This window comes from Lissotriton helveticus, chromosome 1_1, assembly GCF_964261635.1.
Source record: "Lissotriton helveticus chromosome 1_1, aLisHel1.1, whole genome shotgun sequence".
Taxonomy (NCBI): Eukaryota; Metazoa; Chordata; class Amphibia; order Caudata; family Salamandridae; genus Lissotriton; species Lissotriton helveticus.
In genome coordinates, this window is record NC_136057.1 from 1,233,142,678 (window position 1) to 1,233,166,426 (window position 23,749).

At 45.0% G+C, this 23,749-nt stretch overlaps 3 protein-coding genes across 4 annotated transcripts in view; 1 reads left to right on the plus strand and 2 right to left on the minus strand.

The window, feature by feature from the left end:
- Positions 1–10,908, minus strand: part of LOC144784354 (uncharacterized) — a 55,816-nt gene extending 44,908 nt beyond the window's left edge. The window contains exon 1 of the mRNA XM_078663470.1: positions 9,120–10,908. Coding sequence (XP_078519596.1) covers positions 9,120–10,848 — 1,729 coding nt within the window. The 5' untranslated portion in view covers positions 10,849–10,908. The remainder of the gene's footprint in view (positions 1–9,119) is intronic.
- TBC1D22A (TBC1 domain family member 22A) overlaps positions 1–23,749 on the minus strand; it is a 2,393,943-nt gene that overhangs the window by 926,665 nt on the left and 1,443,529 nt on the right. For both annotated transcript variants that reach the window (XM_078679664.1, XM_078679673.1), the window contains exon 10: positions 19,282–19,357. In XM_078679664.1, coding sequence (XP_078535790.1) covers positions 19,282–19,357 — 76 coding nt within the window. The remainder of the gene's footprint in view (positions 1–19,281; positions 19,358–23,749) is intronic.
- LOC144785108 (uncharacterized) overlaps positions 19,556–23,749 on the plus strand; it is a 49,058-nt gene continuing 44,864 nt past the window's right edge. Inside the window, exons 1-3 of the mRNA XM_078664366.1 lie at positions 19,556–19,560; positions 21,901–22,118; positions 22,464–23,213. Of these exons, the coding sequence (XP_078520492.1) occupies positions 19,556–19,560; positions 21,901–22,118; positions 22,464–23,213 (973 nt within the window). The remainder of the gene's footprint in view (positions 19,561–21,900; positions 22,119–22,463; positions 23,214–23,749) is intronic.

The window sequence follows — 23,749 nt, forward strand, 5'->3', positions numbered from 1 at the left end:
CTTTATCTTTCCCAAGTTAGAGGTAGAACCAAAATCTATAAACCGGTCAATTACATGAAATAATCACGAAGATGGTTTAGCGACATTAACTTACCCAATGTATCAAAGCGATCTATCACGTTATCGCTATGACTAAGGTCCTGATGAAAGTCCACCGATCTTTAAAGACACCCATGGACTGAAACATTACGACCATGGAAATCATCATTATATAGGTGAGGTGGAACATTCACACATCCACCAGAGCACCAAACACTGTTTTAATCTTACCTCATCCTAACTAATAAAACAAGATTACAGGATAGGAGGTATTTTTAATTTATCACTTATTTCCGCTAACACTATCAAAATCAGGACCATCAAAGAACCAGATGGTCTCCCTCCAGGTGGAGGAAGGTTGATTGCCTGCAGAATGGGAAACTCAGGCGGAAAAGGACTCAATGATAAAACCAACCACCTAACCTTCTCAAGCAGAGAACCAAGATATACCGCTTCCCACGAGTTAGAGTGTATGAGGGCCTTTGTACAACACTTATAGACCCTGGCTTATTCAAGATACGTGGTTCATTCTCTTTTGATTATACACTATTAAGCATGGAAGCAGAATGAATCAGTGCTTCTTCCTCCCTTCTATTTATTTTTTGGACATTATTATTTACATTAGCATTTATATCATTGATGACATTACATATCACATCGCTATTGACATCTTCACTTGTGCTGCAAATTATTACTCTTCTAACAATCTGTCCACTGGCAAGGGTATTACAACCTTGTGTGGAAAAAGACTGATTTTGGGAAACTGTTTTTTAAAAGTATGCGTTTTGGACCCTATTGATTAGCAACATATCTTAGAAGATAAACATAATTTCCTTTTTACAAAAGTATTTTTACTGATTTTGGAACGATGTGTACAGGTATGCTTAATAAACATTTCATGCCAACAAAACAGCGTGATGTATTGACAAGCAGACACATTATATAAATATGATACAATGGCAACAGATGTTTGCTGCCTCCTTTAATAACTGAAAGCTGGGGTTGAATCCAGTGGAAGTAACAATAATACCAATCTTCTTTCTTAGTTAATACTGGGCATTAAAAGACCTTGGGGCAGATTTATGTTGGGAATGCGCCACGTTTGCGTCACGCAACTGCGGCGTAAACGTGGCGCATCCCTACGACCCATTTACAACGTGACGCATCTAGGCAGATGCGTCACGTTGTAAAGCCCTGCGCCACTTGTGGGCGTTCCGGCGCAGGGTGGGCGTTCCGGGGCAGGTGCGCCTCGCAAAAGTGGCTGAGTGAAATCTATAGGATTTCACTCAGTCACTTCCAGGCCAATGCTGCGTCAAAACCCTGCGCCTGCTTGAAGCAGGCGTAGGTCTTGATGCAGCATTGTAAAGATGGGGCACCCCCGAGCCTTGCTGGAGCTGCGTCGCGCTTGCGACGCAACTCCAGCAATGCGCCACCTTTACGGCACAGATGCGTCACGCATCTGTGCCGTTTTTGCCCCATGGTGCGCCGCATTGTAAATGCGGTGCACCATGGGTGGCGGAGCAGCGGCGCAAAATAAGTGGCGCATCCCTGTGGATGCGCCAGTTATCATAAATCTGCCCCCTTTTATTTTGTGCCCATAGGTCAGTAAGATGTTCAATTTTGCAATCAAATTAATATACAGGATTTAGACTAGATTGCTAATTTCAAAGGGTAGGAAACCATGCACGTATATTATCAGAGAAAGCAGTGGCGTCACTGGGGTTGGTGTCACCCGGTGCGGATAACTCATGGTGTCACCCCCTCACGACTTACCGCATGGACCACCTCTGTCGGAAATGTACGGCGCTAGGTACTGTCTTACTCCCTCTAGCTCCCTCTCTCTGTCTAGCTCCCTCTAGCTCCCTCTCTCTGTCTTACTCCCTCTAGCTCCCTCTGGTTCCCTCTCTCTGTCTTACTCCCTCTAGCTCCCTCTCTCTCTGTCTTACTCCCTCTAGCTCCCTCTCCCTCTGTCTTACTCCCTCTAGCTCCCTCTCTCTGTCTTGCTCCCTCTAGCTCCCTCTCATACTCCTTCTAGCTCCCTCTCTCTCTGTCTTACACCCTCTAGCTCCCTGTCTTACTCCCTCTAGCTCCCTCTCTCTGTCCTACTCCCTCTAGCTCCCGCTCTCTCTCTCTTACTCCCTCTAGCTCCCGCTCTCTCTCACTCCCTCTAGCTCCCGCTCTCTCTCTTACTCCCTCTAGCTCCCTCTCTCTCTCTTACTCCCTCTAGCTCCTTCTCTCTCTGTCTTGCTCCCTCTAGCTCCCTCTCTCTGTTTTACTCCCTCTAGCTCCCTCTCTCTCTCTGTCTTGCCCCCTCTAGCTCACTGTCTCTGTCTTACTCCCTCTAGCTTCCTCTCTCTCTGTCTTACTCCCTCTAGCCCCCTCTCTCTTACTCCCTCTAACTCCCTCTCTCTCTTACTCCCTCTAGCCCCCTCTCTCTCTGTCTTGCTCCCTCTAGCTCTCTCTCTGTCTTACTCCCTCTAGCTCCCTCTCACTCTCTTACTCCCTCTAGCTCCCTCTCTCTGTCTAGCTCCCTCTAGCTCCCTCTCTCTCTCTCTTACTCCCTCTAGCTCCCTCTCCCTCTGTCTTGCTCCCTCTAGCTCCCTCTCTCTCTATCTTAATCCCTCGAGCTCCGTCTCTCTGTCTAGCTCCCTCTCTCCCTGTCGTACTCCCTCTAGCTCCCTCTGTCTCCCTCTCTGTCTTACTCCCTCTAGCTCCCTCTCTCTCTCTCTTACTTCCTCTCTCTCCGTCTTACTCCCTCTAGCTCCCTCTCTCTCTGTCTTACTCCCTCTAGCTCCCTCTCTCTCTGTCTTACTCCCTCTAGCTCCCTCTCTCTTACTCCCTCTAGCTCCCTCTCTGTCTTGCTCCCTATAGCTCCCTCTCTCTCTGTCTTGCTCTGTCTAGCTCCCTCTCTCTCTGTCTTACTCCCTCTAGCTCCCTCTCTCTCCGTCTTAGTCCCTCTAGCTCCCTCTCTCTGTCTTTCTCCCTCTAGCTCCCTCTCTCTCTCTTACTCCCTCTAGCTCCCTCTCCCTCTGTCTTGCTCCCTCTAGCTCCCTCTCTCTCTATCTTAATCCCTCTAGCTCCCTCTCTCTGTCTAGCTCCCTCTCTCCCTGTCTTACTCCCTCTAGCTCCCTCTGTCTCCCTCTCTGTCTTACTCCCTCTAGCTCCCTCTTTCTCTCTCTCTTACTCCCTCTAGCTCCCTCTCTCTCTGTCTTACTCCCTCTAGCTCCCTCTCTCTTACTCCCTCTAGCTCCCTCTCTCTTACTCCCTCTAGCTCCCTCTCTGTCTTGCTCCCTCTAGCTCCCTCTCTCTCTGTCTTGCTCCGTCTAGCTCCCTCTCTCTCTGTCTTACTCCCTCTAGCTCCCTCTCTCTCCGTCTTAGTCCCTCTAGCTCCCTCTCTCTCTCTTACTCCCTCTAGCTCCCTCTCTCTCTGTCTTGCTCGCTCTAGCTCCCTCTCTCTCTATCTTACTCCCTCTCTCTCTGTCTAGCTCCCTCTCTCCCTGTCTTACTTCCTCTAGCTCCCTCTGTCTCCCTCGCTCTCTGTCTTACTCTCTCTAGCTCCCTCTCTTACTCCCTCTAGCTCCCTCTCTGTCTAGCTCCCTCTAGCTCCCTCTAGCTCCCTCTCTCTTACTCCCTCTAGCTCCCTCTCTCTTACTCCCTCTAGCTCCCTCTCTGTCTTGCTCCCTCTAGCTCCCTCTCTCTCTGTCTTGCTCCGTCTAGCTCCCTCTCTCTCTGTCTTACTCCCTCTAGCTCCCTCTCTCTCCGTCTTAGTCCCTCTAGCTCCCTCTCTCTCTCTTACTCCCTCTAGCTCCCTCTCTCTCTGTCTTGCTCGCTCTAGCTCCCTCTCTCTCTATCTTACTCCCTCTCTCTCTGTCTAGCTCCCTCTCTCCCTGTCTTACTTCCTCTAGCTCCCTCTGTCTCCCTCGCTCTCTGTCTTACTCTCTCTAGCTCCCTCTCTTACTCCCTCTAGATCCCTCTCTGTCTAGCTCCCTCTAGCTCCCTCTCTCTTGCTCCCTCTAGCTCCCTCTGTCTCCCTCTCTCTCTTACTCCATCTGTCTTCCCTGGATTTGTATAAACAAGAGTGCGAGCAACAGGTGGCACTGTAGTGAAGAGCAAGCTGAAATTTAGAACTGGTTCACTGGAAAACTGAAGACTGCAAGATACTGAAAAATAGGAAACCATGCACCCTCAGATGAGCTAGGCTGCTATAGAGTTGCCTTGTGAGCAAAGAAAATTGCAGTCAACCATTGAAGATCTCCTGCGAGACGCTGGCGAGTGTGAACAGCATGAGGAACAAGCTTGCACAGGGAGCGACAGTAAAGGTGAGAGCAGAGGCGAGGCTGCAGTGCAGATTGGTGTCACCCCATGTGTTGGTGTCACCCGGTGCGGGCCGCACCCCCCGCACCCCCCTAGTGACGCCACTGAGAGAAAGAGTCCAACTGGATTAATTTCATGTCTTCTGAGCAAAATGCACTGACAATGACGCCTTCTTGTTTCAAGTTCCTATTGTGCTCTTTTGTTCTGTACATATGCTCTTGATTTTTCTCCTAGTTTACCAATATAACAATTGCCACTAGAGCATTTTATATAGTAAAATCAGAATACCTTAACAATTGTTGAAAAACCTTTGACCGACATTGTTGATTTTACGTAATGTAGAATGGTGATGTACATAATTCTCTTTAAATAACTTTTGAACAGTTTTAGAAAAAAATCAAGCAAAAATACATACCAGTTTTGGTATTTACTTTGAAGTTTGTGCAATGGACGGCTTTTGATATACTTATGTTATCATTTCTTTCATATTCCTATCTTGTTTGTATGCAAATATACATTTCTGTAGAAAGATGTTCTTCAATTCATTTTCAAACTTTATTGACTTTTAATACTTTTTAAATATGTTTTAATCATTTTACTTTGTACATAGACCTGGATAGAAATACTACTTTGGGTTTTATGTCCTTTCTTCATTATTCCCTGAATTGTGTGTGGACAACTAGTGTCCGCTCAGTACTTCAGCTCTTTCAAATGTAGTATAAGAATGTCCTTTCTATGAGAATCGGTTCTATGAGAATGGTTCTTCACTTACATTTTGAATCCTTATATACTGAAGTTGAATTACTCTAACTGTTGAAATGTAGTAATGGAGAACGTGTACACCACCCTAATATAGAACATCAAATTGACCTCAATGGGTCCTCTTCAGATATAATACAGAATTCAGTGTTTATAACTGCAAATTACCATGTTGCATAGGTTACATTCTTAAAAATATGGGAAAAGTGAAGAAAATGAAGACTGTTGGACAGAACATGGGCTATTAAGAAGTTTGATATCCAAACAAAGCATCAGTGGCAGTGCATTTCATAAAGATGAAACATTAAATTAATTACATTTGATTCTTCGTTTTAGAACAGACTACTGAATTTGAAAGAGCTGGAGAGTGTGAATGTTTAATACCCATTTTAGATAAAGAAACTGAACATCTTACACCCATGAGTTCAATGATCAAATTAATCTCAAGTGTTTTCTAGTAGAGCTTAAATGCAAATAGTAGACTGATGCATAGAAAACAACATGGAATTATACTTGAAATGATAGTCTCTTAGAAAAGTCAGTTAATAATACAAAGTAGGCCACTAGGTTGATGATGTTTTAATGGTAAAATGAGAGTTCGTAGATATAGGATGGGAAAATACACTTAAGGATGGACTCCAACATGTGTTTTTTTTATATGTTGTTTTATACATTATCTAACTGCATGTTGTGCATCCATTAATAATATACACAATGCAGATAATGATATGCTCCTTAAGAAGTCCAACACAGATTAAAATGCAATATCCCATCTTGAATATTGATATGGATTCCATTAAAATTAAATTTCAGCATTAAATTGCATGGGAGAAAAGTTATTTGCAAAGTATTGTCAACTGATATATTTGAAACAAATTAAAAAATAAATATATATATATATATATATTTATATTATAATATAAAAACGTGAATTATGAGAAATTGCTATTGAAGCACATTATACATACTTTAAGAAATAACTTATATATGTGTTTATGCCTTCAATGTAGATTTTCCTAGTATTTATGACGGAAAGTCTTAATTTTATTAAAGACACGGAGGCGAGTATTATGCCTTCTTTTCTTGCTTTATTTTAAATAGCAGCAAGATAAGCAAAGAACTACAAATACCCAGAAGGCCCAGCAGAAAACTACTGGCCAATGGGGATCGAATAAACAAACAATGGACCAATCACAACCAGGATAGTATATATGGCCATCCCTGACCACACGAAGTCCTCTTTTCTTGTGCGAGAAGTCAAAGAGAATGCATAAACAATGGAAAAATAGAAACTAAAATGCACACAGTCATAATCCAAGCCAAAATATCCTGTAAGAAACCCAAGACTGCAGGAAAACGCTGGAGGAGAGTCCCCGATGAAGAAAGAACATCCACTGGAGCAGATGCAGGTTCAGTTGGAGGTCGGTGGTAAAGCCGGAGTTCCTAAGGGCGGGAAAAACAGACAGAATTAGTAGAATAGAGGTGGGATAATACTCGCCTCCGTGTCTTTAATAAAATTAAGACTTTCCGTCATAAATACTAGGAAAATCTACATTTTATGTCAAGAACGGAGGCTCCTATTATGCTTGTTCAAAGCATATTAACAACAACAGAAGAAGCAGAAACAACAGGTTTGCAATAAAACGTTTTGAAAATAGCATCATTAGACCAATCTGCTGATTTCAGGATATCCTCCAAACGAGAGCCTGCCCAAAAGGCTTTAGAGGCCATGGCACCCCTGGCCGAGTGTGCACCAAAAGCAGTAACATCAATGCCCGCAAGGGACATGATCCACCTCACCCAACGGGCTAAAGTGGCAGAGGACACAGGGAGATGGGGTTTACGAAAAGAAATGAGCAATTGCGAATGAGAGGAAGACCTGAGACCAGCAGTTTTTTGTTCATAACTCTTTAAACATAGTCCAACACAAAGTTGGGGCTGTGAAGGAAAATAAGGATAAAACACAGATTGTATATTGGTTTTGGTACGCCGGTGAACCTGAAACAAAACACCAGAAGGTGAAAACTGTCTGGAAGACAAATCCAAAGCTCTGACATCAGAGACACGTTTGATTGAAATTAAACATAACAACATGGTAAGTTTGGCTGACAACATTTTGAGAGAAAGAGCATCATTTGCAGGCCATGAAATAAACAATTTGAACACCAAATTAACATCCCACAAAAAGGAATACTTAGCCAACGGAGGTTTTGAAAATCGATCTCCACGAAGCAGGCGACACACCAAAGGGTGGGAACCCACAGGCTTATTGTCAATAGGACAATGATTCAAAGAGATAGCAGATCTGTACAGATTAACCGTGCGATAGGACTTACCCGCACTAGCTTCGGAAGCCAAAAAATTAACCACGAGGCTTAAAGGAGCTGAAAAGGGATCGACAGACCGTTCCATACACCAGCTTGCCCATAAAGACCAAGCGGACTTGTAGGCTCTGGAGGTGCCAGGGGCCCAAGCTCTGCTGATAAAGATTGAAGCCTCCTGTGAAATGAAGACGTCAGGCGCGGAAGACCGGAGATCCTCCAAGCGGACAGAACTAGAGATCTGTCCAGAATCAAGGCGTGTGGAAGTCCCTGAGGATCTAGCAGGAGATCTTCGCTGAAGGGAAGCAGCACCGGAAAGTCCACCGCGAGCTCCAAGAGAGAGGGGAACCAGATTTGGGCTTGCCAGAAAGGAGCCAGGAGAACCAGGGATGTCGACTGACGACGAACCTGGGCCAGAACCCTGTTGATCATTACGAACGGAGGAAACGCATAATTGAGAGACAGAGACCAATCCTGCAGGAATGCATCCGTCGCGAGAGCAAGAGGGTCCGGTCTCCAGCTGAAGAAAGCGGGAAGTTGGGAATTGAGCCGGGAAGCGAAGAGATCGATAGAAAAGGGACCCCATTTCTGGGAGAGAGAAAGAAAGACAGAGGGAAGCAGCTTCCAATCGCTTGAATCTCGAAGGTATCGAGAGTGCCAATCTGCGATGGCGTTGAGACTGCCCGGGAGATATTCCGCTCGGAGAGATAGCTTGTGTTGAAGACAGAAGTGCCAAAGGCTCTTTGCAAGTTCCGCCAGCGGTTTTGACTTTGTGCCACCTAGATGGTTTATGTAGCGAACCGCAGAAACATTGTCCATCCGAAGGAGGATGGAACAACTTGCTTTGTTTTTTGCCAGACTGCGGATTGCAAAGGAGCCTGCCAGCATCTCTAAACAGTTTATGTGCAATGACGACTCCTCTGGAGACCATGTACCTCCAGTCGAGATTGAACCACATCGGGCGCCCCAACCCGACAGGCTGGCATCTGATTCTAATACAAGATCGGGGGCCGTTGCAAAAATCGTTCTCCCGTTCCACGCATCTAAATGGTCTATCCACCATTGTAACTCGAGACGAGATTCTTGGTCCAGCTGGACAAGATCCGAGTACGCCAAGCCTTGGCGCAGATGACGAATCTTCAAGCGCTGCAGAGCTCGATAGTGCAGAGGTCCTGGAAAGATCGCTTGAATGGAGGCTGACAGAAGGCCTACGACCCTTGCAAGCGAACGAAGAGACACCTCGGAAAGGCGAAGAATTTGACATAATTCCGACCGAATGGCTGAAACTTTGGAGTTCGGGAGATAAAGAGATGCCGTGGAAGAGTCCACTCGGAAGCCCAGAAATTCCACACTCTGGGAAGGGACTAACATAGATTTCTCGGAATTGATGAGGAAACCCAGATCCAGAAGGAGGGACTGAGCAATCTCGAGGTGAGAAAGAAGAGTCTGCATGTCGGAGTGCATGATCAAGATATCGTCGAGATAAATGATGAGACGAATACCGAGGGAGCGCAGATGGGACACCACTGGCCTCATCACTTTGGTGAAGCACCAAGGAGCGGAAGAAAGTCCGAAAGGAAGAGAACAAAATCGGTAAGTGACGCCGGACCACTGAAATTGTAGAAATTTGGTGTGGGCCTCGTGTATAGGAATTGAAAGATATGCGTCCTGTAGATCGAGCCTGACCATTCAATCGGATTGGCGTAACGTATCCCTGAGATGGAGAATGGTCTCCATCTTGAAGTGGCGATAAACCACGAACTGGTTGAACCACTTGAGATTGATGACTGGACGAACTTTTTTGTTCTTTTTTCGAACCAAAAAGAGGGAGCTTAGAAAACCTGAGGGATCGAAGGGAGCGACAAGGATGGCTTGTTTGTGAAGAAGACTTTGGATCTCCTGTGAGACTAGCAGAGCCACGTCTGCGGAAAAAACCAACGGAGGAGGAAAAATAGACTGGAAAGGCTGAGCGTAAAACTCGATGAGATAGCCTTGAACGGAATTGAGGACCCAGGGATCCGCCTTGAGCGCGCGCCACCTGTGAAGAAAAAGAGCAAGACGTCCTCCGATAGGAGGGGGAGGGCTCACCTTGGTTGTTGACGTTGTTGTTGTGGGCGCGGAAACCTTTTTGTCCTCGACCCCTGAAGCCACGACCTCTTTGGGGGTAGAACTGTGGCTTGAATTCTTGATAGCCGGAGTTGGCTGCGCCTCTGGAACCTTGGTTCGGGTAACCGCGGCCGGAAGAGCGGTTCCTGCCTCTGCCGGCCCTGCCAAAAACCCGAGGGGTAAACACTTTTTTGATAGAAAATTGCGCTTTGTCTAAAGAAGCAAAAGTGGACACGTAACGGCTGAGGTCCTTGACAAGGGAATCGCCAAACAAAAGGCCGTCAGCCTTGACACCCGGATCCTGGGTAGCTAGGTTGGCCAACTTCGGATCCAATTTGATCAACAGTCCTTTACGGCGCTCATGAGTGATCGCTGCATTGGCATTACCTAACAGGCAAAAGGAGCGTTGAAGCCACAAAGAGATTTCCTCCGGATCAAGGTCCGAACCTTCCAAGCGGGCCGTCTCCGCCATATCCAAAACCCGGGCCAAAGGGCCCACAACATCCAAAAGCTTATCCTGGCAAGTGGACCAGGCTTTATCCACACCCCTGCGGGGATCCTTGCCAAACTTCGAGAAGAAAGTAAGAAGGGGTTGATCAATTGAAGGGGTAACGGTGACATGACAAGGAAGGGAAGGTTTTGGACACTCAGACTTGAGCTTAGCACGAACAGACTTGTCCAAAGGCAGACGGAGCTTGGAGGAGATGTATTCACCCACATGAGGAGTGGGGAACCACTCAGTAGAATTGGGATGTCTGATAGAAGAGGGGTCAAACATAGGCTGGCCCTCCGAATCCAAAACAGGTTCAGACGCAAAAGCATCCAATCTCGCTTTCTTGGGGGAAGGAGAATCAAGCAAGTGAAGTAAACCAGTCGAATCATCTGTGTCACCCATATCATCATCATCATCATCCGTGTCAGGAATTGTATCAATGACCAGCTTCTTAGGAACCTCCACATTTTTTGTCTTAGATTTACTCTTAGACGTAGCAAACTTTAACCCCTCCTTGCTAGGAGGCCTGGAAGGAACCACGTCCTCAACCAAATGCGAGGAGGCCTCGCGACCCAACAGTGACACTTTTTTAGGCAGAGAAGTGGAAGGAACCAGTTTACGCTTTCTGCTATCCCCCGCAGAATGGGCCAAAGCTTTGGTCATGAGGCTTATAAGGGAATTTTCCATGTGTCTGGACACACGAGACATAGAAGCCTCAACAGCAGTCTCCACTGAATTATTAATGAAATGACTGAGGTCTGACTTGAAAGCCTCGCTTTCCTCATTATCCAGCTCTGGAGAGCTTGTATTTTCCATTGCAGCAAAAACGGTAGGGAAAGGGTTAAAGCAGAGAGGAAAGGGGGCGGAAACGGGCCGGAATGGCAGGGAGACACTCCCCTGGGGGCGGACACCGCGTTGTGCAAGCAGCGGTAAACACACGAGCAGCAGGGAGCCACGGAGCACTGTGAGGGAACAGCCGGTAAGGCGGGAAGCGTGCGCAGCGGGAGAAACCAAGCGCTGACACACGCGAGGGGGGGGGGGTCCGAAAACGGGGCAAAATCAAGTCGGAATCAAGGCCGACCAGCCAGAAGAGCGCGAACGCTCGTAAAGCACAACAGCAATTTTTGGCAACAAACGGAGCATAAATAAGACACAGCCAACGCAATAAACGCGCAATAACAGTGAAATATATAAGAGGAAAAGAAAATGCGACTTATCTTTCTGCGTAGCAGCAAGAAAAGAGGACTTCGTGTGGTCAGGGATGGCCATATATACTATCCTGGTTGTGATTGGTCCATTGTTTGTTTATTCGATCCCCATTGGCCAGTAGTTTTCTGCTGGGCCTTCTGGGTATTTGTAGTTCTTTGCTTATCTTGCTGCTATTTAAAATAAAGCAAGAAAAGAAGGCATAATAGGAGCCTCCGTTCTTGACATAAAATTACATTTCACCAGGCATAGGCTTTGGCAATGCACAGTGGGCTACAAGCACAGTGCATTATGCCCAGTGCAAGTACCTCTTGAGTGTGAGAACATATCCTTCAATAACGTGCAGGAAGCTACAGGTAAGCTGTCAGTCTTGTCCTTACAGTGTCAAGTTCCGTTGCCCCAAACGCTAACATCACAGTATATCAACCCATGCCCAGTGGGCTCCTGGTTCGGTATGGTCACCTGCCATACCCTCCTCCCACTCCCCTTCCCCTTTTATTGATTTTCCTCTCATTACACAGTCCTATATAGGTGTTTGCCAACTGTAGAGTAAAATATCTTAACATTTGGCAACAACCTGAAATTTCTTGCCCAAACCTTGCGAAGGTTTGTGAATATGTTTATAAACCTTGCATCTGAAATATAGTTTTTAAGGGAGAAACATATTCATTTGCAACAGCTCTAGGGATTGATTTGTTTCCAACTCGGCCTGTGGCAAGCTACCCATGCCTCCACACAGCCATGGGTATTATTTTATTAACAAGGTTTGTGAACTGAGATTGGTGGTTCTCTGCTACTGTAAAGGTGACAGAGAAGGGTTAAGTGTTTTCCTCTCTTTAAGTGAGAAAAGACCAATAAATGTGCATATTGGTTCAAGAATCGTATAAACTAATTAATAATGCTAGTTTTGTACCTCAGAGTTTGTTTGCAGGGGTGGGCAAATGGTTAAGCTAGGCATTAGTTATCAATGTATTTGGGAAACCTTAGTTTCCTCAACTGACATCAAGTTTCCCAAGTGCTGTCAGCTTTGAATGAAGGGTAGTAGCTAGGCCCATCAAGCCAGTCTGTGCATGAGAATTCCTCGCAGTATAACACATGGGCAGCACATCCTGCACCAGGCAACCCATAAGGAACATGGTTCATGACTTCCCCCTGGGAGACATCCTTTACCACGCAACATTTACAATGCAATACTTTTACATCGCGGTTTTCACAACGCAAGTCATTATAATCACTTGCGCTGGATGGTGCTGTACACTAAGGAATAGTATGATATACTATTCCAACACCTTCCAGACTGTCCGCACAGACTGGAGATGATATAGTGAATCATACTATTCCAATGTCCAGCGCAAGTCGTTGTAACGACTTGAGAAGTACAAGCATTTACAATGCAATAGGTCTCCCAGCATTAAAGTTTGAGCTATTGGCATTGTATATTACAATGTGTTACATTAATTTATTATCAAACTCTGAATTGTTGTATAAAGATGATTTGCAAACTGTCAAATGTTGCTGAATAGTAAGCAACGTTGTGAATAATATTGTTTGCTAGTCATCCTTGGGTACCAGAGTACTTCACTTGAGGCAGCTCACTACTCTGCACTCACTACTCTGCACTCACTACTCACTACTCTGCACTCACTACTTTGCACTCACTACTCACTACTTTGCACTCACTACTCTGCACTCACTACTCTGCACTCACTACTTTGCACTCACTACTTTGCACTCACTACTCTGCACTCACTACTCTGCACTCACTACTCTGCACTCACTACTCTGCACTCACTACTCTGCACTCACTACTCACTACTCTGCACTCACTACTCACTACTCTGCACTCACTACTCACTACTCTGCACTCACTACTCTGCACTCACTACTCTGCACTCACTACTCTGCACTCACTACTCTGCACTCACTACTCTGCACTCACTACTCTGCACTCACTACTTTGCAATCACTACTCACTACTCTGCACTCACTACTTTGCAATCACTACTCACTACTCTGCAATCACTACTCACTACTCTGCACTCACTACTCTGCACTCACTACTCTGCACTCACTACTCTGCACTCACTACTCACTACTCTGCACTCACTACTCTGCACTCACTACTCTGCACTCACGACTCTGCACTTACTACTCACTACTTTGCACTCACTGCTCACTACTATGCACTCACTACTCTGCACTCACTACTCACTACTTTGCAATCACTACTCACTACTCTGCACTCACTACTTTGCAATCACTACTCACTACTCTGCACTCACTACTTTGCACTCACTACTCACTACTCTGCACTCACTACTCTGCACTCACTACTCTGCACTCACTACTCTGCACTCACTACTCTGCACTCACTACTCACTACTCTGCACTCACTACTCTGCACTCACTACTCTGCACTCACTACTCACTACTTTGCACTCACTACTCACTACTTTGCACTCACTACTCACTACTCTGCACTCACTGCTCACTACTCTGCACTCACTGCTCACTACTCTGCACTCACTGCTCACTATTCTGCACTCACTACTCACTACTCTGCACTCACTACTTTGCACTCACTACTCACTACTCTGCACTCACTACTTTGCACTCACTACTCACTACTTTGCACTCACTACTCTGCACTCACTACTCACTACTCTGCACTCACTACTTTGCACTCACTACTCACTACTCTGCACTCACTACTCTGCACTCACTACTCACTACTATGCACTCACTACTCAGCACTCACTACTCACTACTCTGCACTCACTACTCACTACTCTGCACTCACTACTTACTACTTTGCACTCACTACTCACTACTCTGCACTCAATACTTTGCACTCACTACTCTGCACTCACTACTTTGCACTCACTACTCACTACTTTGCACTCACTACTCACTACTTTGCACTCACTACTTTGCACTCACTACTTTGCACTCACTACTCTGCACTCACTACTCACTACTCTGCACTCACTACTTTGCACTCACTACACACTACTTTGCACTCACTACTCACTACTCTGCACTCACTACTCACTACTCACTATTCTGCACTCACTACTCTGCACTCACTACTCTGCACTCACTAGTCTGCACTCACTACTCTGCACTCACTACTCACTACTCTGCACTCACTACTCTGCACTCACTACTCTGCACTCACTACTCTGCACTCACTACTCTGCACTCACTACTCACTACTCTGCACTCACTACTCACTACTCTGCACTCACTACTCTGCACTCACTACTTACTACTTTGCACTCACTACTCACTACTCTGCACTCAATACTTTGCACTCATTACTCTGCACTCACTACTTTGCACTCACTACTCACTACTTTGCACTCACTACTCACTACTCTGCACTCACTACTCACTACTTTGCACTCACTACTCTGCACTCACTACTCACTACTCTGGACTCACTACTTTGCACTCACTACACACTACTTTGCACTCACTACTCACTACTCTGCACTCACTACTCACTACTCTGCACTCACTACTCACTACTCACTACTCTGCACTCACTACTCTGCACTCACTACTCTGCACTCACTACTCTGCACTCACTACTCACTACTCTGCACTCACTACTCTGCACTCACTACTCACTACTCTGCACTCACTACTCTGCATTCACTACTCTGCACTCACTCCTCACTACTCTGCACTCACCACTCACTACTCTGCACTCCCTGTAGTGTGCTGTCTCTAGTGTGCTGTCTCTCTGTAGTGTGCTGTCTCCCTGTAGTGTGCTGTCTCTCTGTAGTGTGCTGTCTCTCTGTAGTGTGCTGTCTCCCTGTAGTGTGCTGTCTACCTATAGTGTGCTGTCTACCTATAGTGTGCTGTCTCTAGTGTGCTGTCTCCCTATAGTGTGCTGTCTCCCTATAGTGTGATGTCTCCCTATAGTGTGCTGTCTCCCTATAGTGTGCTGTCTCCCTATAGTGTGCTGTCTCCTCTCCTAGAGTGTAGTCAGTCTTCCGTGCCCAAGTGTAAGTGAATGTTGGCCACTTGACTCAATGCCTTGCCATCCTAATGCACATAAGTATCTCCCTAATTGAACATGTCAGTGTCTCATCTCCATTCTGTCCGTTTCCAATGTCATTAAACTGCAAATGTATTTTTAGTTTTGATTCTGCTGTACGCGAACCACCAGACAATGGAAGTAGTATCTATATGCAAAATATGCTACACAGATGAGGGAAAAGGATAAGATTTCATGATATATGTCCAACAACAGTGCAGTGGTTAATCTGGCTTCTGGTGAGACAGCACAATTGTGTCCCCTATTTATCAAATTCACTTAGCGTCTTGCATGCTTTATTCGTAAAAATAAAAAAATAAAAAAATAAATAAAACAAGTTCTTTTAATCCTGAACACGGAGCTCGGTGTTAAGTCTAAGACATTAAATACTCTCTTAGATGCTAAAAGAAAGAAGGTATGTTTGCATACCAGTGACGTACGGCAGAAAACATTTAGACCAATTAGATATACATTGCTGCATGAGACAAATATCATGCCTAAAAGAAACCAAGAGGGGAATGCTTAATTTTAGAGGCGTGACTGATTTCATTTGCCACTCACATAGTACTCAAGCATTAAATGCGGCACTCTGTAATCCATGGATGACTTTTCAAATGGTTATTAAGAGTGCATCGCACACTGAATTCGGATTAGGGCTGGCCGAAATCTGAATTATGCGGACTTCATTTTATGTTATTTGGTTAATTTCACCTTACATTTGTTATGCAAAATTACGCTACTGTGCCATGTCACGTAATTACGTAGGTCTGCTGCTGGCACGGAGGAGGACGCTACTACGCGCGCACTCCTAAAAACGAAACCTATGGTGGGGCGGGACTTCCGTTTTGTGAAGCCCGCGCCCACGGAGTGCCTGGCGGACACAGCGCTGACGCGGGGCTCCCATGCCCGAGGGAGAGCCCCGCGGTCAGAGGCTGCACAAGTCCGGAGTGCCGGTGAGCGGGGAAGGGGGGGATGCCTGTATGTGTGCGTGTGTGTGTGTCTGTGTGTGCGACGACGGAGGGGTGGGGGGATGTCTCTCCGTGCGTGTATGTGTGCTTGTGTATGTGTGCGCTTGTGTATGTGTGTGCGCATGCGTGCAGGGGGAGGTGTGCCTGTGTATGTTTGCGCTTCCCAGGAGACAGCCACGGCGTGCGCGTTCGCGCGCGCGTGGCCTGCGCCGATCGCCTTTTGCGAAATGCGCGCGGCCAGGTGCTGTCTCCTGGGAAGCAGAGTCAGCGACAAAAGATCTCCTGGCGGACACAGCGCAGACGCGCTGTTAAACGCCAGGAGACCTAAAAAACCGCGATGTAACATACCGCGGTGGAATGGAACGCGTTATGTATTCCTTCCCCACACATGCATCATGTGGAGAAGTGTGGCTCACTGGTTAGAGGAGGCAGACCTGGAAGCAGAGTTCAGCCCGGGACCAGGGTTCAATTCCTGGCTCGGCGGGGCCTTGAGTCCTAAAAAAAAAAGTCCATGGACTCGACAATTCTCGCTCCGGTGCCTACTCGATTCACGGGTTCACACTCTGCGACTCTGGGCAATAGCTTGCTTAATCTCCACAACGGCCCCTCGCGGCGGGATGCCTGGCTTTCACCTTGCGGATACCCTGCCGGGGTTATCTCACAGGGGAATACCAGGACGGGTTCCCTAAGCAAGCGCTTAGAAACCGCTCGGTGATTTGCGCTATATAAATTCCTGTACATTTACATTTACATTTACATTTACATTTACATGCGAGCAAGTGTTGTTTTCCTATATGCAATGCTCTAATTGTGACGGGTATGCACAGATGCAGGACTCATGCCCACTGTTTCATACTACTCAAGCTGCACCATACTGATGACGCAAAAATAGGCTGAAAACGATCTGAGGTTGCTTCTGTTTTCATTCAGAGGAGACCTAGTCTGGTATATAGCTGGTTCCTGTCTGACATGGCATGGTGGACTCAAAAACTATGAACCATATTGCAGTCCATAGTAATAAACCAGAGGCTGATATTAATTCAAGCAATACACCAATTACTTTGTCTGTTTTCCTCAGGGAGGGACATATGGTTTTGAGATGGATGGGGGAGTTTGTTGGGGCTGCAGTGGTTCAGTCCAGGTCATGGCAGCAGGGGTTTGGTTTGTCAGGTATTATAGCGGGGGTTTCAGTGATTATCATGGACACTATAGTGTACCAGGACAAATGCAGAGGCATGCAGCAGTCTATCCAGAGCCTGGAATAGCCCTTCATAGATGCAGTAATGATTTCCCATCACTACAAAATGCTGCTGATACTGTCTCCCTCTAAGAAAATAAATGCGCATTAGCTTTGCAGTTTGTAGAGCTGGCGACATTAAATAAAGCAAATCAGATAATGTGTGCATAGATCAAATTAACACTCTTTTATGATGCAGAAAGCCTTTTTCCGCCCATTTTCATTGTGCCCACAGCTCCTAGCCATTAGTTTGTGCTCAGCCATCTACCATATGCCCAAGCATCATTTTCTGTAGACCAATGTCAGGAACTTAGAGATCTAGAATATGAAACTTATAATGGTCAGACGAGCCAAAATATCAAGTCTTCCTAGTCAATCTGAGTCTTTTAGATTCATTAAATAACTAAACCAGGGAGATGGCTAATGGGAGAAAAAACTTATGAGACAGATACCATTTTTGTTTCCGAATAGGATCTTGACGTTAAAAGTTCATATATGCTATATTTTGTATGCTTTCTCTTCACACCTCTTAAAAAGTGCTGGCCATAACCAAGAAAAACTACCTAAGCTGCACCAAGCTCTCTCCTCATTTAGTACATATTTATCCAGCATTTTATGGTATAGTGGGACGCATAAAACACTCTGAGGCTTCGAAAGAGACCAACCTTCGTCCACGTTTAAGGTAATTGTTTGCAGCGGTTTTTGACCTAGTGGACAGTAAAACGTGTCGAGGGAGTTTGAATGAAAAATGAAAGTAACTGGATCAGGCACAATCCCCACACCTCCTCCTCCATTCCCCGCTCCATATATTAATGTTCCACAGTTTTTTGGGATCAACCTGGGGGTTCATCTATAATCTCTATGTAAAGCTCCTTGCATGTGTTTTGATAAGGAGTGATAAGCGTAGGTGTGCAAAAACACATTTTCGAACGAACAAACATCCTTAACTAAACTAAAGAGTCGTTGTTCTCACTGCAATGCGCATTCAGCTTCGCACCTGTCAGAGCGGTGGCAAACGAGTGCATCCTCAGCTCCGCCTGACAGCTCTATGTCAATGTTCTGCTCATCAATTTCACAAACGACCAAACAGGGCGAGCATTATCTGTAGAACCTCATTTAATTACAATATGCTATAAGTGTATGACAGTGAGCGTTTCATATTAGGGAATTATTTTAAGACGAAGGTAAACAATATTTCAAAATGCCCAACCAAAACATAGACGCATAACCAGAAATTACCCTTTAGGCGCACAGCTGTTTATCTACAATATAAAAGATGTTATATCCAGCTTTAAGTGATTAATTGGGTACCGCGGTGAAATTATTCAGCCATTTCTGATCGCAAAACGATGCTGAAAGACACATAACGAAGTGCCGAAGGACGCTCATAAACAAGGTCCACGGCTCTGCAGCGTTCCAACAATCATCGAGCTTAATGCGAGATGGATGCTGGCTGCCTCTTCTTTGCGGCCATTACTCTGCCGCAAAGAGATTGCCATCGAATTTTGATTATACAGCCTTAATAAAAAGTAATGGAAGTGGTGCATGCTCGGGTGGCTTTCCTTTAAAGGATGCGCAGCGGTGAGCGCGCGCGGGCCGGCGTACCGCCACCTGACTGGCTGCGCCGCCACCTGATTAAGGAGGACGCGGCCTGCGAAAGGCTGCGCTCGCGACTGTCATGGCGGTTAGCTGCGGTTAGGCGCACTGATATTGGCCAGGCGACTCGCGGAGCTTTTAACTCACTACTTTAGCAGAAGAGCCACTTAGGGTCTAAATGAGATTTCAGGACTTACCATCGATTCGGCTAACAAGTTCCTCCAACATTTTCACTTTCCTTTGAATCCCTGGTTGGGCGAAGGTGTAGTTATCCTACAGAGGAAAGAAAGAAAACAAGTGTAAAATGTTAGGGCGTATGTTGTTATTGTTTCACAGAGAAGAGGTAGATGAGAGAGTAGTAGTAACTGGAAATGGGCGTTGCTTTAATTTTCTAATGGAATTAACAGTTTTGGGACAACTTCGAGCATCGATCGCTCATAAGATACTGAGATTGATCTGTCAACAACAGCAATGGCGTTTGTTAGCTACATCATTAAATAACTGAATAACAAGTCCACCTCTCAAATAAATTTCATATTTCACCATACTAATTCACCACTAATCCTTTATGGGTTCTGGGGTAACGTGCTCCTCGCTGAAAAAGCGCTTCAACACCTCATCAAGGGCAGCAAGAGCTATATAAATGCAAACCTTTTTCCCTCTTCTATCCCTCCTCTATCTTTCTCAATCCAAATAACTGACTAACATATCCACCACTCAAATTACTTTCATATTTCACTATACTAATTCACCACAAATCCATTAGGGTTCCGTAGTAGCATGCTACTCACGAAAAAAAGCGCATCTACGCCTCCTCAGGGGTAGTAAGTGAAATAACAATAAATGTAATAAATGCAATTACAATACAATACCATTTAAGAGTCTAACTATGATGGCAAAGGCGTACAACCCCAAGAGGCATAAAGTTCACATTTTCCTCCTTTGTGGGTGAATTAATACCTTTTTATTATAACACTGACATCATGATCTACATGATGTTAATTTGTACTAAAAGTGTGCTTTCTTAACTGTATGTACATTTGGGATCTAGCAAAAGAATTCAGTAAGGAAAACTTTGCACTGGTAGAACCCATCCCTGGTAGTTTCATTGGGAATTGGCAATTTCATAACCATATAAAATTTGTTTTAAAAACGAAAATTACTTTTGAGCATAGGTAATAATGGGTGGGAGGGGTTACATTTTACATGTTTTTATATGGTCAAATTGCATATTTTTCTTCGACAATCAAACACAATTTGCTAGGTTTTTTTTATAGAGGATTCAAAATCTTCTAAGAATCAGACAGAAAAAATGTGCAGACTGCTTTAATATGCAGTGTTAATTTTTAACCCCTTCGCTGCGGCCGCGCGGCGCTCCCATGCTCCGTCACGAGCCTCGGGTGCGCTGTGCTTATGACGGAGCGGTTCCGTCACGGCCCAGCCCGCTCAATGGAACGTCCAGCGCAGGCGCGGAATCCGCGCGGCGTAGGCCCTGCCGAGCGGGCCGTGACGGAACCGCTCCGTCATCAGCACAGCGCACGCGTGGCTGGTGACGGAGCAGTTCCGTCACCAGCATGGGAGGGGTTAAACAAATGATTTGCACAATGATAAGGATGAATGCACTTAAGTATTTAAATACACCTATATCCCAAGTACTGTTATGACATGTTAGTATTTCCCTATGTAACGAAATCAATGTTGTCAACCTCGGAAGAATGACAGCCTGGGAGGATGCATGTTCTGTCAAACCTGTAACCTTTGAATAATGCACAGAATTTAGCAGTGAATACTTTATTACTTTATTTTACTGAGCTACCCTAACTGCTAGACTCATACCACTGTATCCAGTGTCGTACAATTGGAGCTGAAGGAAAAATTGTATCCATTGCACAAGCAGGATTGCAACTTTTAAGTATATAACTCTCTTAGAGCCTGATGAATCAAAGTGTGTTACCCATTCTTTGACTATGGAGAAATGTGACAGTACACAATGGCCTTAGTTTTTCTGTAGCGCTTCATATCACACATATTCCACTTGAAGCTCTGAAACAAACAATTTACTTTGAACCTATTTAATTGTAAACAATTAGCCAAACTTGGTGGGGTAGAAGAAGGCTTGTTGGCGAACATTAGATAGCTGTAGGGACATGGTTGTACATTATACCTAGAAATACAGCATACATTTGTTTTGCGTAATTATGGGAAATTTTGGCAAAAAGACATTCAAATCTATCATTTAGTGCTATCCCCCACATGCATCAATGTTCCCTTTTGCGAATCGGTATTTGCGAATTTTAGGGAATCGCAATTACCGATTCGCAAAATGGTATGCATCAAATTTTTCGCAATTTTAATGCGATTGGGTAAAATTCGAAATTTTTACCGAATCGCATTAAAAATGCGAATTCTTAATTGCGAATTCGCAGATTGCGAATTCGCAAATTGCGAATTTCCGCACATGATGCATCTCATACCAATCACACCCTGGAAGCTCTGCTTGCAATTAGACCCACCTGAGGCCCACTTTCAACTGCTGGTGAGGCTTTTTTCAGTTGGAAAGCTGTCTGCTGGAGGAGTAAGAGGCTCTCTGTGGTTTTTGGAGATTTTGAAATGGCAGAAAATATTTCTGAGGAGCCAATTGTCAGGAAAAGGAAAGTTAAATTTAGTGAACAGGAGTTAGAGATTCTTATTGAAGAGGTGACTGCGCACAATGATCAGCTTTTTGGAAAGCTCTCTTTGAAGGTTCCTGAAGGGGTCAAAAGGAAAATTTGACTTGCAATACAATCAAAAGTTAATGCTGTTGGTGTTGCGCACAGAGACATCAACAACCTTCAAAAGAGATGGTATGACCTGCGTAGTCGTGCCAAAGAGAAGATTGCGACACGCACCAAGTCAGCCAAGAAAACTGGTGGTGGGACTCCCAGGGACAGACCAAACACACCTCTGGAGGACCTGATTGAAGGAACCCTTACCACTGAAGCGGTCATTGGAGTCATTGACATTGATACTTCAGATCAAGCAGGACCCTCACAAGGTAAGACATTTTTGTTTTTCATGCAATTGTTAATGTCACTGTGGCACACATGCCCTTGACTTGGACACTGTGCAGCAGTTGTGTTTTCCAAGATAATGTCTGAAACTGTAATGAGTTATTTAGTGATGAAAGTAGTGCAACCTGGGAGTTGTAGTTTCCTGCAAATAACCTGACAGATATGCTTTATTCATAAACTTTAAAAACATCATTCATGCATGCATTACTGTAGGATAATAAATAGGCTTGACACAAGAGAATGTCATTGAAATATTTATTAATTAGAGCAGACAACACATATTTAACACTTCACAAACTCATATTAAAATATAATCTGTTTAATCTTAGATGCAGAGGTGGCCACTGACTTCATTGAGTATGCTGAGTCTTTCACTCAAAATCTACTGGAATCTGCAGAAATGAATTCTGGATCCACTTCTCCCACAGTGCAGCCAACAACTTCACAGCGCAGAGTGCGTCACATTCAAGAGTCAGATAGTGAAGAGGCTCCTAATGTAACTGTTGAAAATCAAAATTTGTCTGAAAGTCAAGCCCCTGTTCAAAGGCAACTAGGCAGGCGACAGAGGATTCAGCCTTTTGTGAAGCGGAGGGCACGTTCTTCATTCCACCAATCAGCCACAGATGGAGATACAAGTGCCAGTGAAGTTGAGCTGAAGCTGCTCAAAGTGCAACGTCTACAGGGAAAAGACATAAGGGTGATAAAGGGTAAATTCAATCAAGTCACAAAGGACATAAGTGTTATTAGCAAAACTCTCTCTCACATGACCAAGATTTTTGAAAAAGCACATTCTGAATCATCTATCAAACTGGACCGCATGGCAGTTGCCATGGAAGCAATGTGTAACATAATGCAGTCTCAACAAATTGCAAATGCTAAAAGATGTATTAGGTCAATGTTAAGTAATCAGGCATGTTGTAGGTCAATGAATATGATGTGCCGCACCAATGCTCAGCTCATTAAACCAGTTCTGGACATGCAGAAAGATATCTCCCAGTGTTGTAGGGACATAACCAGAGGAATGAATGCACTGGAAACCATTGCAAATGACAGGCAAAAGTCTACTTCAAACAGTCTTTGTAAGGAAGGCTCTCTATGTAATGATCAAGAAAGTAATAATGCAGAAGGAAGTACTAGTAAATTTGGGGAACGCCGTAGCCATAGTGTTAGACCTGTCTGGCTTTTTGTGAAGTCCCTCCAATTTATTATTTATTTTGTCCCCTTTTTGCCCCTCATACCCGTAATAATTTATGTGTCCACTAGTTTTTAAAGGTGTTGGCCAAGGGGATAGGTGTTCTTTTGTCCCTCATAGTTTTTCACCTTAGGCCCAGAGGCCTGTTCTGTCAGGAAACTGCTGTAATTCACAAAATGGAGGGCCTTAACTGTTTCCAACTGCCACATCATAGACAGCCCCATAGGATAACCTTAGGCCTTCCAGAACCTTCTGGACCCTACTGGACTCTGTGGGGGTTGTCTATAAAAGGGCAGGGGTTGAGCAGCCATTTTGTCTACCTGTGAGAGTCAGCTGGAGGACAGGCTATCTTGGAAGGTGGGGAGAGACTAGTGCGAGGGTTGATCTCCTGGTCTGGGAAGCAGCCTAATTAATCCACCCCTC